The sequence below is a fragment of the Gorilla gorilla genome, chromosome 4 (assembly GCF_029281585.2).
Source record: "Gorilla gorilla gorilla isolate KB3781 chromosome 4, NHGRI_mGorGor1-v2.1_pri, whole genome shotgun sequence".
NCBI classification, from domain to species: Eukaryota; Metazoa; Chordata; class Mammalia; order Primates; family Hominidae; genus Gorilla; species Gorilla gorilla.
The window spans coordinates 172,244,924-172,261,693 of NC_073228.2; the positions used below are offsets into that span (position 1 = coordinate 172,244,924).

At 45.0% G+C, this 16,770-nt stretch overlaps 1 protein-coding gene across 7 annotated transcripts in view; it reads left to right on the forward strand.

Annotated features, from left to right (window-relative positions):
- WWC1 (WW and C2 domain containing 1) overlaps positions 1-16,770 on the forward strand; it is a 177,845-nt gene that overhangs the window by 140,961 nt on the left and 20,114 nt on the right. For 4 of the 7 annotated variants that reach the window (XM_019028268.4, XM_063706949.1, XM_019028271.4 and 1 more), the window contains exons 16-17: positions 8,775-8,942; positions 11,606-11,697. In XM_019028268.4, coding sequence (XP_018883813.2) covers positions 8,775-8,942; positions 11,606-11,697 — 260 coding nt within the window. The remainder of the gene's footprint in view (positions 1-8,774; positions 8,943-11,605; positions 11,698-16,770) is intronic. The other 3 variants (XM_019028270.4, XM_063706950.1, XM_019028273.4) reach the window with 1 other exon arrangement.

Below are 16,770 nucleotides of genomic sequence, written 5' to 3' on the forward strand. Positions count from 1 at the left end.
TCACTGCCTTCTTGGAGGGCTCACCCCTTTCTCCTGCTGTAAATCACAGACCTTTGCCCAGAGAAGGGAATCTCTTTGCTCTCCATCCTTGCCTTGATCTGCATGCGCTATAAAACCCTTCTCTATCAGGGCATTGTGGGGCCACATCCTTGGATTGTGGCCTGGGGCTGTCACCAGCCTTGCCCTTCCAGCTGTGTCTCCTCACAGTCTTCAATTCTTAGTCTCAGTTCCCTTATCTGTAAAATCTGGCTCATACTGCCTTCCTGGAGGTGGTTCTCTGAAGACTAACCAAGGCGCTGAAGCGGCGCTTCAAACTGTGCCATGCACACAAGTTACCTGGAGCTCTGGCTAAATGCACATTCTGATTCAGCAAGTCTGGAGCAGAACCTGAGATTCTGCATTTCTAACAAGCTCCCAGGTGAGGCCAATGCTGCTGGTTCCTGGATCACACTTTGTGTAGCAAGAATGTAGAGCAGCAAAGTGTTTGCAGTTTGTGCTCACTGGATATCAGTTCCCATCTCTCCTTCTTAGCTGGGTACAACACAGCATCACTGCTATTGATGTTGTTACTGACAATAATGCAATAGTTAATGCCAGTAGGTTGCAGTTTATATGGCAGGCACCGAGTTAAGCTCTTTACGTGCATTATCTGTTTTTTTTATTTTAGACTGAGTCCTGCTCTCAGTCTCTGGAGTGCAGTGGCATGATCTTGGCTCACTGAAACCTTCACCTCCCAGATTCAAGCAATTCTCTTGCCTTAGACTCCAGAGTAGCTGGGACTACAAGCGCGCACCACCACACCAGGCTAATTTTTGTATTTTTAGTAGAGGCAGGGTTTTGCCATGTTGGCCAGGCTGATCTTGAACTCCTGACCTCAAGTGATCCGCCTGTCTCCACCTCCCAAAGTTCTGGGATTACAGGTGTGAGCCACCACCCAAGCCCATTATCTCTATTGATCCTCACTCCAACCTTGCAAAATAGGTAGCGTATTCCAGTGGAGAAACTGAGGCACAAAGAGGTGAAAGACCTTTCCTGTCACAGTTAGGAAAGTGGCAGAAGCCGTATTTGAACCCCAGCAGGTCTCCCTCTGAAGTCCACACACGTCAGCGCCTCTGTGTTGTCTCTTTGCCAGCACAGGGCTCCCTGGAGCCCAGAGGTGGGGGTGGTGACTTGAAGGGGTTGGCAAGCCTGGGCTCCTCCAGCGAAGCATTCCCTTGGCCCTGGGCATTCCTAAGCGAGAAGAGGCTCAATCCTATTTTCTTCTCCTAATTGGATGCCTTTTATTCCTCTTTCCTAATTGAAGTCTGGTCATTGCTGGTTGCCATGGCAGCAGCCAAAGCGCTCATCTCACTGTGGCTTGTCTCTGCCTGCGGCCAATGGGAAACCTCCTTTCCCGTATACAGTGGGGACATGGAGTGTCAGGCTGTCGTATTCTGGTGGCTGGAGGAGGAGAGGAAGTGAGATGGGAGGAAAAAGGGCCTGTCCGCTCCCACGCAGAGACTCCGGACAGCAGGATGTGTGGAATCCCCAGTCTGTTTTCAGCCAGGCAGCAACAGCATCTGTACTGAGTCGAGTCTATGTGTCTACCAGTGGGCTAAGAACTTCGTGTGCAGTATCTCATTTAATCTTCGTGATGGCCCCAGGAAGATAAGGGATCAAGACCCAGAAAGGCTAAGTAACCTGCCAGGTCATCCAAGGAGAAAATGGCAAAGCCTGGATTTGAACAGAGACTCCAGCTTCCTTATGTGTAGCCATCTCACCATGCTACTTCTCAAGGGGTTACTATGAGTGTCTCTCATGTCCCCAGACCCAGATTACAGGTTTGGAGGAATACACAGCCCACCTTCCCAATATCGCAGGCAACAGTTCCACCAAATGCCCTGCATGGCATCTCAGGGAGCCTAGTTGCCCACTGCTCTACTGCTGAGCTCAATGCCACCCAGCCCGGGCTCTCTCGAGCTAGCCTGCTTCTCAGGCCCCACTGACGTCCCATGGTTCACCATTACAACCGTTCCCTTGCCTCCTCTCACTTTGGCATACTAACTTGGCAAAACCCAGCCCTGTCAAAGTGAACTCTCCACCCCCTCCTCTCCAACTGAGCAACTGGAAAAAAAAATGCACACAACCACACTGTATGGTATCATTTGGAAATGGTGATCACTCACTTCCCATGAGCCCTGAATGCTGCCCAGAAATTATACTGTATCTCCCTGGACCATTTACTCACCCACTCATCACAATGACTAATTCATACTTCTCTCAGGGAGAGAAGAGAGGACAGACTCAGAAGAGGGCCCCCACACCATATCTGGCTGTTCTTGTAGGTTCTGCCATTTCGCTGGCTTCTGAGGGTGGGCCTTCTGCACTCCTGTCTGAGGCCACCACCCCCATTTTCTCGCAAGGACATTACTCCAGCAGCCATTCCGCTCTTTCCTCTGTCTTCAATTTTCCCTCCTCCACTGGATCCAGCCGATCAGTATATCATCATGCTGTTATTTCTCCCATGCTCAAAACAAAACAAAAATTTTTTTTTGACAGAGGATCTTGCTTTGTTGCCCAGGCTGGAGTGCAGTGCTGTGAACTCAGCTCACAGCAGCCTTGACCTTCTGGGCTCAAGTGATCATCCCACTTTAGCCTCTCCCATAGCTGGGACTACAGGCACATGCCACCATGGCCGGCTAATTTTTGTATTTTTTGTAGAGATGGGGTCTCACTATGTTGCCCAGGCTGGTCTTGAACTCCTGGGCTCAGGCAGTCCTCCCGCCTCAACCTCCCAAAGGGCTGGGGTTTACAGGCATGAGCCACCACACCCGACCTAAAACTTTTTTCACCCCATTTCCACTTCCAACTACTACATTGTTTCTTTCCCTTTCTTTATAGAAAAACTTGAAAGAGGTGTTCCCTTCCTCTCTGTAACCCAATCCATGTGGACTTTGGCCCTCATCTTTCTTTTTTCTTTTTTTTTATTTTTGAGACAGAGTCTGTTGCCCAGACTGAAAGGCAATGGCGTGATCTCGGCTCACTGCAACCTCCGCTTCCCGGGTCCAAGCCATTCAGCTGGGACTATAGGCATGTGCCACCAGACCTGGCTAATTTTTGTATTTTTAGTAGAGATGGGGTTTCCCCATGTTGGCCACGCTGGTCTCAAACTTCTGACCTCAAGCAATCCACCCACCTTGTCCTCCCAAAGTGGTGGGATTACAGACGTGAGCCGCCGTGCCTGGCCTGGCCCTCATCTTTGTACCGAGGGTGTGCTCATCATGTTCATCAGTGAGCTCCTTGTTACCAGACCAGAGGCCAGCTCTCCATCTTCCTTCTGGACCTGCCAGCTACATTTGCCACAGTTGCTGACTCCACCTCCTTCAACATCCTTTGCCCTTGCTTGGCCTCCTCGTTACCTCGCTCTTCCAGTGTTCTCCCCTCACCTCTAGCATCTTGGTCTCCTTTGCTGATTCTTCCTCATTTCCCTGACCTCCCTATGTCAGAGGGCCCAGGGCTGGGTCCTTGATCCTCCCCTTTTCTACTTATTTCCTTGGTGATCTCATTTTATCTCCCAGCTGCAAACCCATCCCAAATGCAGGGCTCCAGCCTGGGCCTCCGCACTCGCCTCGAATCTTGTATCTCCACTGCCTGTTCTGCATCTTCACTTAAACGTAAAATAGGACCTCAAACTAACATGGCCACAAGAATGCCCCTGACCTTCCATCCTGTGTCTCCGCTGTCTCAGCCGATGGCAATCTTATTCTTCCATTGCTCAGGCCAGACACCTTGCAGTCATCCTTAACCCCTCTCTTTCCCTCACCCCATCCTCTTAGCTCCACCTTCAAAAGAACCCTAGATTCCACTTCTCACCATTTCCCCAGACCCAAGCCACTGTCTTCCCTTACCTGGATGATGGCAGCCATCTCCTACTTGGTTTCCCGGCTTCTGTCCTTTTCCCCTTCCTCTTTTTTCAACAGAGTAGCCAGACTAATCCTGTTTAAATGTAAATCAGTGCATGCCATTCTTTTGCTAAAACCTTATGATGGCTTGTGTCTCCACCTAGAGTCAACACCTGTGTCCTTTGCCTGGCCTCCAAGGCCCCTTGGGATTTGGCCACTTATTATCTCTGGGATTATATCCCCAAAACTCTTCCTCCAGCCTTGTGTTACTTGAATACACCAACATGTGCTCCCCTCCGGGCCTTTGCACTTGCTGTGTCCTCTGCCTGGCATTCTGTCCTCCCAGGTGCTCCCTCACCTCCTTCTGGACTTTATTCAAATGTCACCTTCTCAGTGAGGTCTTCCACCCTATATAAATCCCATTACCCTCTCTGCTGTCTTATCCCCTCGTAGCCCCTTTCCCTGTAGTATTTTCTCTACAGCACCTTTTATCACCTAACATTTCGCTGTACGTCATAGATTCTAGGGTGCATGTTATCTCTACATTTTACTTCTGAAATCAAGATGCGCTATGTACTAGATGACAGGTTATAGTTTCATTGGCAACTGTTTCTCTTTCTTGGTGCATAAAATAATGGTACACTTTTAAATGATGGCGTCTTAGATTCGATGAAACACAGTATGGAGTTTACCTATGGAGTTGTTATCTGATCCCCCTAGATGCAAATATAAGGTCATGGGGCAGGAATATTTATCTGCCTTCAATTCTGCTCTATCTCCAGCACCCAGAACAGTGCCTGGCACATAAGACTTCTCAGCAGATTTTTGTGTGTTGAATAAATGAATGAATGAATACATAAATGCCCTCAAAAGTGCATCCAGTTTACTGAGGTAGACAATACTCACACCTGTGAGCCGGCCCCAGATAAACAGTATATCTTGTTAGAATTAATAATCATCTGCTGGAGGTGTTACACCTCAAAGCTGTGATCCTGGTCTTTTCCCCTCATACCTCACACATGGCCTGGCATGTTCTGAGCTGTAATATCCAAATAGCTGTCTATCTCCCTAGGAAACCATGAGCCCCGTTTTGGGGAAGAATCATGTCTTACATGCTTCAGTGGCTCCAGAGTCTGCGAAGGGCTTAGGGAGTTTTTATTGAATGAATAAATAAGTATTAGACAAATATTTGTATATATGTACATTTATTCTGGGTGTCTGAAGTGTGCCAAGCATTTAATTGCCTCTGATCCTCCCAATAGGCTGGTAGGTAGGAGTGATTTTCCCTGTTTTCCAGATGAGAAAGCTGGTGCTAAACAAGTGAAGTGTCAGCATTGTGCTTTCTTCCTCTCCCCACTCACCACCGTGCTCTCAGAAACCACCTTTCACTGTCCCAGACCTAGCACAGCCCTGCCACGTTCCAGTGCATCCTGATGAATTGTAGCCCCCATAATCCCCATGTGTTGTGGGAGGGACCTGGTGGGAGGTAATTGAATCGTGGGGGCTGTTACCCCCATGCTGCTGTTCTCATGATAGTGAGTGTGTTCTCATGAGATCTGATGGTTATATAAGGGGCTTTTCCCACTTTTGTTCGGCACTTCTCTTTGCTGCCACCATGTGAAGAAGGAAGTGTTTGCTTCCCCTTCTGCCATGATTATAAGTTTCCTGAGGCCTCCCCAGCCATGCTGAACTGTGAGTCAACTAAACCTCTTTCTTTTATAAATGACTCAGTCTCGGGTATGCCTTTATTAGCAGCATGAGAACGGATTAATACACTTGGCTACAGGTCCATTTTGCAAACTGGCGTTTAGTATTTCTGCCACCCATCAGCACAGAGTCTGGGTAGCCCCTTCCACCCACCGACACTGGTGTGTTAGGGGAAGGTGAGCTGACCACCTTCCCAAACCTGACCAGGGCTCATTTTTGCACATGTCGAAACAATAAAGCCTCTGAGGAATGATTAATTAGTTTGTAGTAATTTCTAGGAAGGCTGTAGGGGGAAAAAAAAAAAAACAGTAAAAATATTAAGTCACTTGAAATAATCCCCTTCTCTGTGAGCTTATAGTCAGTCAGGTTAGTTTGTTATAGTTTGTTTTTATTTTAAGGGATATATTTACATAATTCAAAGAAAAATTGTATGGAAAGGTTTACTGAAGAGAAATCATGCTCTTTCCCCACCCCAGCCTCACCACCTATCCTATATAGGTGACCACTTTGATTAATTTCTTTTGCATCTTTCCATTATTTCTTGTGCACATATGATCATGGTCACTCCCCCTGGCACCTCAAGCATGGTGCAATATGTAGATAGACTATAGACACAGATATACTTACCCCACTCTCTTGCACAAAAGGTAGCATATTATATATTCTTTTCTGCACCATGCTATTTTCTTCCCTTAACAATATAGCCTGGCCATCTCTCTGCATCAGTAAAAAGAGATCTTCCTCTTTTTTACATGGCTATATAATATTCCATTGTATGGATAGATTATAGTTGTTTTAGTCTGTTCCCTGTTGCTGGACCTTTGGGTCATTTAAAATCTTTCGCTATTGGCCGGGTGCCTCACACCTGTAATCCCAGCACTTTGGGAGGCTGAGGTGGGTGGATCACCTGAGATCGGAAGTTCGAGACCAGCCTGACCGACATGGAGAAACCCCGTCTCTACTAAAAATACAAAAAAAAAAAGGCCAGGCGTGGTGGCACGTAATCCCAGCTACTCTGGAGGCTGAGGCAGGAGAATTGCTTGAACCTGGGAGGCAGAGGTTGTGGTGAGCCAAGACCATGCCATTGCACTCCAGCAGCTTCGGCAACAAGAGCAAAACTCTGTCTCAAAAAAAAAAAAAAAAAAATCTTTCGCTATTACAAAGAGGGTCAGAATGAAGACTCTTGTTTGTGGGTCGTTTTGTACTTGTGCAGGTTTCTGCAGGTGTATCTGTGGGATAGACAGCTACAAGGAGAATTATTCGGTCGAAGGGTAAAATGCATTTATATTTTTGCTAGATATGACTAAATTGCTTCCATCGGGTTTCTGCCATTTTACATTTCCAGGAGCAAGGTGAGAGAGGGCCTGTTTCCCCATAACCTCACCAATGGCATTTGTTATCAATTTTTTAAACTTTTGCAAATTTAGTGGAGAAGAAATGATACGCAGTTTTCTACCTCACTTGGAATTAATTACTTGTTCAGTTCCTGAGTTCCTTGGGAGAGTGCTGGCTCCCAGAAGGTGGAACCAGGTGGGGACCATCATTATCCTCAGTACATAACACAGAACCTAGTGCTTAATATAAGTAACACAGAATGGGTATTCAACAACAAAAAAAATCAAATAACCGAATTTGAAAAGGGGAAAGGACTTGAATAGACATTTCTCCAAAATTAATATACAAATGGCCAATATACATGTGAAAAGATGTTCAACATTACTAGTTATCAGAGCAATGGAAATCAAAACCACAATGAGATACCACCTCACACATATTTGGATGATGGCTATCAAAAAACCACACAAAATAACTAGTGTTGGTGAAGATGTAGAGAAATTGGAACTTGTGTGCATTGTTGGTGGGATTATAAGCACTCCCTTAGCAAGTCTTAAGGTAATCAGTGTAATTTTTTTCCACTAAAAAATTAAAAATGTAACTACCATATGACCTAGCAATTGTACTTCTGGGCATATATTCAGGAGAATTAAAGGCAGGGTTTTGTTGTTGTTGTTGTTTTGTTTTGTTTTGTTTCTGAGACAGAGTTTTGTTCTTGTTACCCAGGCTGGAGTGCAATGGCACGATCTCATCTCACCTGCAACCTCCATCTCCTGAGTTCAAGCAATTCTCCTGCCCCAGCCTCCCGAGTAGCTGGGATTACAGGCATATGCCACCACGCCCGGCTAATTTTGTATTTTTAGTAGAAATGGGGTTTCTCCATGTTGGTCAGGCTGGTCTCGATCTCCCGACCTCAGATAATCCACCCACCTCAGCCTCCCAAAGTGCTGGGATTACAGGCGTGAGCCACCATGCCTGGCCTGAAAGCAGGTTCTTAAAGAATTACTTGTACACTCATGTTCATGGCAACACTGCTCACAATAGTGAAGAGGTAGAAGTAACCCAAATGTCCATCAACAGATGACTGGATAAGCAAAATGTAGCATACCCATACAGTGGAATATTATTCAGCCTTAAAAAGAAAGGGGGATCTCTTAGCCCAGGAGTTCGAGATTACAGTGAGCTATGACCACATCACCACACTCCAGCCTGGGCAAGAGAGTGAGACCTTACCTCCAAAATAACAGCAACAAAAAAGGAATAAAATTCTGATACGTGCTACAACACAGATGGACCTTGAAGGCATTGTTAAGTTCAATAAGCCAGTCACAAAAAGACAAATGCTATATGATTCCAATTATATGAGGTATCTAAAGTCATCAAATTCATAGAAACAGAAAATATAGTGGTGGTTACCAGGGGCTGCGGGGAAGGGGAAAAAGGAGGTTGTTGCTTAATAAGCGTAGAGTTTCAGATTTGCAAGATGAGAATGTTCAGTAGATCTCTTTTACAACAATGTGCGTAATGTTTAATACCACTGAACTGTGCACTTAAAAGCGGCAAAGATGGTAAACTAAAGGTTTTTTTATCATAGTTTTTTTAATTAAAAAAATTCATAGGATAAGTCTTCAATAAAGATTTGGCAAATGATTAAACCAATGAATGAATGAATGAATGAATGAACAAATGAGCTAATTGGAAATGTTAACAACTTGGCCTCTCTTCCTGCCGGGATGGCTACCTCTCATCTGGAGTGGTGTTTTTTCCATACTGTCCTCTTCAACCAAATTCCCTGACACCTGGTGTCCCCCCCTCTGCCACTTATGTTCTCCTTGTTTCCATCCCCAACAGGGAGGCGCCCAGATCAGCCTGGCGGAGGTCTGCCGGTCTGGGGAGAGGTCGACTCGCTGGTACAACCTCCTCAGCTACAAATACTTGAAGAAACAGAGCAGGGAGCTCAAGCCAGTGGGAGTCATGGCCCCTGCCTCAGGGCCTGCCAGCACGGTGAGCTGGGACCAGGTGTGCCACCCTCCCACAAGGCAGCACCCGGATGTTGGAAGGGAAAGCCTCTCCCAGAACTGGAGGTGGTCAGGCATCATGAGAGGAGAACAATGGGGTGGAGGAAGTAGGAGAAGAAGACAGGGAAGGGGAGATCTCCACTAAGGGGCAGGCGGCTCCCTTTCTGCAACTTGTTCTCTTCCACATCTGTTTTTCCTCCTTCTGTCCTTTGCCCTACCTAATACCACTTGGCTAACGAAAACCTTAATTCATGATTTTTTACAAATGAAATGGAGAAGAAGGTAGAAAACTGTGGAAGGTAAAAGATTAACCTTTCTTGGGCCCCTACCTTGTTCAAGGTCCATACTGGAGGCTTTGTATAAGAGGCAGCTAGAAGTCATGGGAAGAGAATCAGAGGGCTAGGTCAGTCATATCACCTCTCTGAGCTTCCAATTTTTAATGTCTAATATGAGCCTTAAAAGGTTGTTATGAGGATGGGCATGGAGCCTCATGCCTATAATCCCAGCACTTTGGGAGGCTGAGGCAGGAGGATCTCTTGAGGACGGAGGATCTCTTGAGGCCGGGAATTCAAGACAAGCCTGGGCAACATGATGAGGCCTTGTCTCTACAAAAAAAAAAAAATTTAATTAAAAAAAAAAGTTTTTATGATGCTTTGAAGAAATATATGTAAAGAGCACTTGGTAACTGTTCCATTATGACTTTGTTATTTGAAAATCTTGGCCGGGCGTGGTGACTCATGCCTGTAATCCCAGCACTTTGGGAGGCCAAGGCAGGAGGATCTCTTGAGGTCAGGAGTTTGAGACCAGCCTGGCCAACATGGTGAAACCCTGTCTCTACTAAAATTCCAAAAATTAGCCAAGCATGATGGCAGTCGACTGTAATCCTAGCTACCAGGGAGGCTGAGGCAGGAGAATTGCTTAAACCCGGGAGGCAGAGGTTGCAGTGAGCCAAGATTACACCATTGCACTCCAGCCTGGGCAACAGAGCAAGACTCCATCTCAGAAAAAAAAAAAGAAAAGAAAAGAAAAGAAAAAAAATCTTATATTTGCTTATTTTCAGTGAAAAAGTATGTTTTGTTTTCATTTTAGTGCGGTACGCTTTAATGTATTAAAATATCCTTAAACTGTCTCCCCCGTTTGGAAAGCCCACACCTACTGGCCAGGCAGACTAGTCAGGACTCAGTTGAGCAGTGAAGTTAGTCTTACATGTGGGGTATTGGACTCCTATGGGATCCTGACCACATCAAAAAGTTAAATAGAGAGTGTTTTGGATTCAGGTTTTCTTGTAATTATCTGTAATGATCCTTCCCTCTCTGTAACAGTTGTTCCCTCTGTCGATACTTGGTTAGTTTGGACAGCCACTGCCTAGAATTTCAATGGAGCGGATGGGTTGGGATATACAGGTAAAGATAAGGGTAGCAAATAGATAAATTAAGTCTATTTTCTTTTTCTCTTTCTCCTCCTCCTCTCCTTTCCCTCCCACCCGCACCTTCTTTTTCATCGTCATCATCATCATCTTCATTTTCTGTATTTCCTTTTGCATCAGGCACAGTTCTGTTTATTATGTGCAGTTTACCAAGGCTCAGAGAGATAACCAAATTACATTAAGATGTACATCTCATCAGCAAAGCTAGGTCTCAAACCCAGGTCTCTCACTCCAAAAGGAGACTGTGAGCTGATAAAGGTCTTGAAAACAAACTCCTCTCCTTTCTAGAGCATGACCTTGAGTAAGTAACATCAACCCTAGACACACTAGTTCTCTCCTTCCCATTTCTCAAGTGAGTCATAATAATTCCCACCTGTCAGGATGGTTGTAAAGATTAAATAAGATGCTACACATAAACCATCTTTCACAGTGCCTGGTATATACCAGGCCTTCAGTTGATTTTAGTTCCCTCTTTCCCTTCTTACAAGAAAATGTCAGGAATTTTTCAGGCTCTGGCCCACACTACCAAGGGTAACCACAAATTAACCATGTGCTCAGAAAACTACAGGATCCAGTTTTTGCTTTGGTATTAGCTACCATTTACTGGGTGCCAATTATGTGCCAGGTATTCTTCTGTGTTCCTTATGTAGAGTCTCAATTAATCTTCATAACAACCCTTTCTAGCAGTTATTAGGGGAAACAGTCTCAGAGAGTTTAAATAATTTCCTCAAGTCACATGGGCTTTTTCACTGTAGATACCATTCAGTATAAATGTTCCTCTTTCAGGAAGCCCTCCCTGAATGCAACTTCCCAAGCTTTATCACTGCTCCACTGTTCCCAAACAGCCAGTACTTATCTCCTGTTACCTCTCTTCTATGTCATATCCTTACTGCGTTATGTTACTGATGGTTCACACATTGGTCTGATGACACTGTGGTCTGCTTACAGTCAGAGACCTTAATTCTCTCTCACTTCACTGCTAAACTTGGCTATCTTCCATCACGATGCTGAGTAAGTTCATACATACAGGAGCTATTCTCTGGAGAACTGCTAGTTGAAGGAATTAAGGACAATTTTTCCAGTTTACCAGTGACCTTGGGCAAGACACTTGACCACTCTGGTCTTTGGTTTCACCATCAATTCACTGGGAGGGTCACAGCTCTGAGACGCTCTGATTCCTGGCAGGTAGGGTGGCACCTACATTGTACCCAATGACCCAGCAACCTTTGTCTCTATAGGACGCTGTGTCTGCTCTGTTAGAACAGACAGCAGTGGAGCTGGAGAAGAGGCAGGAGGGCAGGAGCAGCACACAGACACTGGAAGACAGCTGGTGAGTGAGCACGCCCTTGGGCCCCAGGAGCTGCCCTGCCTGGACCTAGGCCCAGCGATGAGATCCCCCAATGCCAGTGCAACTAAGAGAAGGGTTCCACTGGGAAGGCTGAGAACCCCTCTCCTCATGGGTTCTCTACAGGCAAAAAGGCAATGTAACCTAGTACAACGGTTCCCAGAATTCCTTTCGAATTTGCCGTTTCGTTTCCCATGAATCACCTATGCTAGTTCACACCTAATGTTATTCTTTATCTTGATATAGTGACATTTATTTTGCTAAAAAAAAAAAAAGTAAAGAAACTTTATGTTACTCTAAATGGAAAATTTGTGTAGTTTGCCATAAATTAAAGAGTTCTTGGGAATTGCATTTGACTTTCAGGAATGGAGAGCAGAAATATTAGACAGAAATAAAATAGAAGTTTACTTCTTCTTCACTTAAGAAGAAGAGGGCCAGGCACGGTGGCTTATGCCTGTAATCCCAGCACTTTGGGAAGCCGAGGTGGGTGGATCACGAGGTCAGGAGCTCGAGACCAGCCTGACCAACATGTTGAAACCCCGTCTCTACTAAAAATACAAAAATTAGCTGGGCATGGTGGGGCACGCCTGTAATCCCAGCTACTCAGGAGGGTGAAGCAGGAGAATCACTTGAACCCAGGAGGGGGAGGTTGCAGTGAGCCGAGATTGCACCACTGCACTCCAACCTGGGTGATAGAGCAAAAAAACAAAAGAAAGAAGAAGAATGTAATCCCAGCTATTCGGGAGGCTGAGACAGGAGGATTGCTTGAACCCATAGTGAAACCTCATCTCAAAAAATTTTTAAAATAATGGGAGAGGCCAGGCATGGTGGCTCAGGCCTGTAATCCCAGCACTTTGGGAGGCCAAGGCAGATGGATCACCTGAGGTTAGGAGTTCGAGACCAGCCTGGCCAACATGGCGAAACCCCATTTCTACTAAAAAATACAAAAATTAGCCAGGCATGGTGGTGGGCACCTGTAATCACAGCTACTTAGGAGGCTGAGGTGGGGACAATTGCTTGAACCCAGGAGGCAGAGGTTGCAGTGAACCGAGATTGCGCCACTGCACTCCATCCTGGGTGACAGAGTGAGACTCTGTCTCAAAAAAAAAAAAAAAAAAAATGAGAGGAAGCAATCCAAAGCTATCCAATTCTGTCAGCCCCACGGTATTACTGGGAATCCAGGCTCCTTTCCTCTGTCTGCTTTGCTGTCTTTACTATGTGACCTCCATCACCAAGGCTGCTTTATAGCCCAAGATGGCTGCTGGATCACCAGCCATCAGGCAGGTAACCATCAGGAAAGAGGAAAGACAAAAGAGAGCATGCCTGTGTACCTTTTAACCAAGAAGCATTCCTGAATGTCCCACACAGCAACTTTTGCTTGCTTTTCATTGGCCAAGCTTAGCCACTTAGTCTGCCTAACTGCAAAGGAGACTGGAGAATGAGGTCTGTTATTTGGGTAGAAAAATCAAATTTCTGTTACTAAGGGAAAAAGTGGATACTGGGTAGACCAAGAGCCAAGTCTGCTTCAAAAGGTAACTGTGGAAAACACAGTGTAATGAAAATAAAGCAATATTATTAAAGTCTAGTTAGATATATTGCTTGCTAAGCCTGAGCCTTCTCTCCCATTATTAAAAAAAAAAAAAAAAAAAAAAAGGTTAGCAAGTGTTTCAGCAATGTTGAAGACATGCTGTTGCCAAAGAGAGACTTTCTCCCTGATGTAATCAAAATGTCTGAACAAGAATTGAAAAGGGGACAACTTTCTCCCTTTGTGATTCAGTGCTATTTAATTCCTTGTATTATGAGAAAGGTCTCATCATACACTTTAAGAAACAATGACATAGACGAGGGTTTGAAACTTGGATTTTTCATGTTTTGTGTAACGTTAGGCAAAGTATTTTTTAAACTTTCTATTGCAGTGTAAAATACATGCAGAAAATTCACCTAAGCATAGAGCTCAGTGAATTTTCAGAAAGCAAAACTCCTCTGTAACTAGCACCAAATCAAGAAGCAGAATGTGACGAGCACCACAGAAGCCCACACCTTGTGTCACTGTTGGGCAAGTCGCTCTAACCTTGGCTGAGCCTCATCTGAAAACTGAGGAAATAATACTGACTATATAAGGTTACTGAAAGAGACTCAAGGGAAAGGCACTAATGAAGATCAGGTGCAAAGCACATAGTAGACCCTCAATACATGGTCGAAATCATTGTTAGGAAAAAGAGAAGGAACGTTCCTCACTACTGGCTGGAAACAGGGTAAATTCCATGTAGGAAATGGCCACAGCCTATGAGTCTTGCCATTTGGAAGGAAAAATAAGTTGGTCTTAAGTGCATGTGCTTTAAATTCAGGCAGATATGGATCTGGAGTCTAGCTCAGCCAACTTCCTTCTGGGATCCTGTTTCTGACCGGTAAGACCTTACTGAGCATTAGTAAGTTTTAAAAGCTCCCTGGGTGATTCTAATGTGCAGCCTGGGCTGAATATCACAGCTGTAAACTTCCGTCTCCTCGTCTGTGAAATAGAGATTTAGAAAACAGCCACTATGTCATGGGGTATTTTGCAAAATTCAGTAAAATTATGCATGATAAGCACTTAACACAGACCCTGATGTGGAGGAAACATTCAATAACTCTTCCGTATTATTATTCTCTTAGAGCCCCAAATTATATATTTAGTCTCAGATGGCGCCCTCCCTTAATATCTGTTACTCCACAGGTCAGCAGATGATTTCTGGAGAGGGCCAGATGGTAAATATTCTTTGCCTTGTGAGTCGTAGGAATTCTGTTGCATCCCCTCACCTCTGCTGTTGCAGTGTGAAAGCAGCCGTAGACAGTATGTAAACCAATGACAGTGTCTGTGTTCCACTGAAACGTCATTTATGGACACTGAAATTTGCATTTTATATAATTTGCACCTTTTCACCAAGTATTCCCCTTTTGATTTTTTTTTCAGCCATTTTAAAATATAAAAACCATTCATGGCTTAGACTGTCCAAAACAAAACAGCAGACAGGATTGGGCCCACTGGCTATAGTTTGCTGATTCTTGTTTTACTCTTCTCTCTTACTATTTTTTTCATGTGATAAAGCAGATGGCAAGGTTCCTGGAATTTTTCTATGTTCCTTTGTTAGTTTAGGGTTCTCTCTAAATTGTCTCAATCTCTCTCTCCCCCTCCTTTTCTCTCTCTTTCTTTCTCTCTCTCTCTCTCTGTCTCTCCCCACTGACCCCTGGCCATCTCCCTCTCTCTTTCCTTTCCTCTCTGTTTCTCTGCCTCTCTCTCTCTTTCTGCTTGGCACACTGCTGTGCCACACTCTACTATGGATCACACAGGCAAAGGTCTGATGCCAGAAATAGGCCCAGGACCTATCTCCCAAAACCCTGGCACAAGATCAGTGGTTTCCACCAAATTCCAAGCTTGTGCTGAGACTTTTCAAGCCGTCTCCTAGCAACCGCCTTCTGTTCCTTCTCCCTTTGTGGCCCCCTGTCTCCACACCCCCTGCCATTCAAACTTCCCCCAGACGCTGTCTTACAAAGGGGGCTGGGGATCCCAGAGCTGCTGTAGTGGGGTAAACCATCTGCGGCCCCCTCCCCCAAGACTGGAAGCTTCTCTTGGTCCTGGGATGTTAACTGGCCTTGCCATGCCTGCTCATCTCTGGAGTCTTGGGTTCTGGTCTCCAAAAGGCTGTCCGTCTGTTCCAATTTACAGTCCTTCCTCGGCACCCAAAACCCGGTGTGTCACTGGTACTCCCTCTTTTTATTTTGTTTTTATATGTCTTTAAATCATATAATCAGAAGACTGGATTTTTTTTTAAAGATCCACAAGCAAAATAAAACTAAGAGTGTTAGAAAATACAGGAGAATATAACACCAAACAATACTACGGGGAAAAATCTTTGTATTTGCCTCCTTGGGAACTTGTATTTGTCTCGGGCAGATGCTGAGAAGTGGCATTGCTGGATCGCAGGGTGTGTGTTTTTTATATTTTAATAGACATCATAGAATAGTTCTCAAATAAGATTTTTTTTTTTTTTTTGAGACGGACTCTTGTTCTGTCACCCAGGCTGGAGTGCAGTGGCACGATCTCAGCTCACTGCAAGCTCTGCCACCTGGGTTCACGCCATTCTCATGCCTCATCCTCCTGGGTAGCTGGGACTACAGGCACCTGCCGCCACGCCCGGCTAATTTTTTGTGTTTTTTAGTAGAGATGGGGTTTCACTGTGTTAGCCAGGATGGTCTCGATCTCCTGACCTCGTGATCTGCCCGCCTCCACCTCCCAAAGTGCTAGGATTACAGGCATGAGCCACCGCACCCGGCTATAAGATTTTATTAATAAATGCTCCCACCAGCAATGATTAAGAATACCCTAACCTACAGCCTCTCTGACACTCAATCTAATCAAACTGCTGTAACTTAATTAAGCATATGTACATTTTTTTTATTTTAACAGATAAGGCTAAATGGCCTTCAGAATGTAAATTGGCTGCTCTCCTTTTCACTTCCCACAGGGATATGCCTGTTTCTGTACCTTCACCAGCACTTGATATTACGAGATTTTTTTTCCGCTTTGCCACTCCAGTAGGTGAAAAGATATTGTTGATTTTAATTATTTTTCTCTTTACAATTAAAATTAAGTTGGGTTTGTGGTTTTTTTTTCTCATCTTGGAATATTGAGATCAGATTCACAGTCAAAAAGAAGAGACTCCCGTAATGGTTGAGCACTTAGTGGATCTAGACAAACCTGTTTTGCAATCCTGGCTCCACAACTAGCCTGCCACATTGAACAAGGCCTCAGGCCTCTGCCGCTCACTTTTTGAATCTGGGAAATGGAGATCATCTCTTTGAGCACTGTTGTGAGGTGTAGCACCTGGAGCTTATTGAGCCCTCAATAAATACTGGTCAATGTGGCTTCTACAGAGGGCTTTGTGGAGGGGCTCCCTGTCTCCCTGTGTGTTCACATGTTTAACAGCTCTTTTTTTTTTTTTTTTGAGACAGTTTCACTCTTGTTGCCCAGGCTAGAGTGCAATGGTGCGATCTCAGCTCACTGTGACCTCCACCTCATGG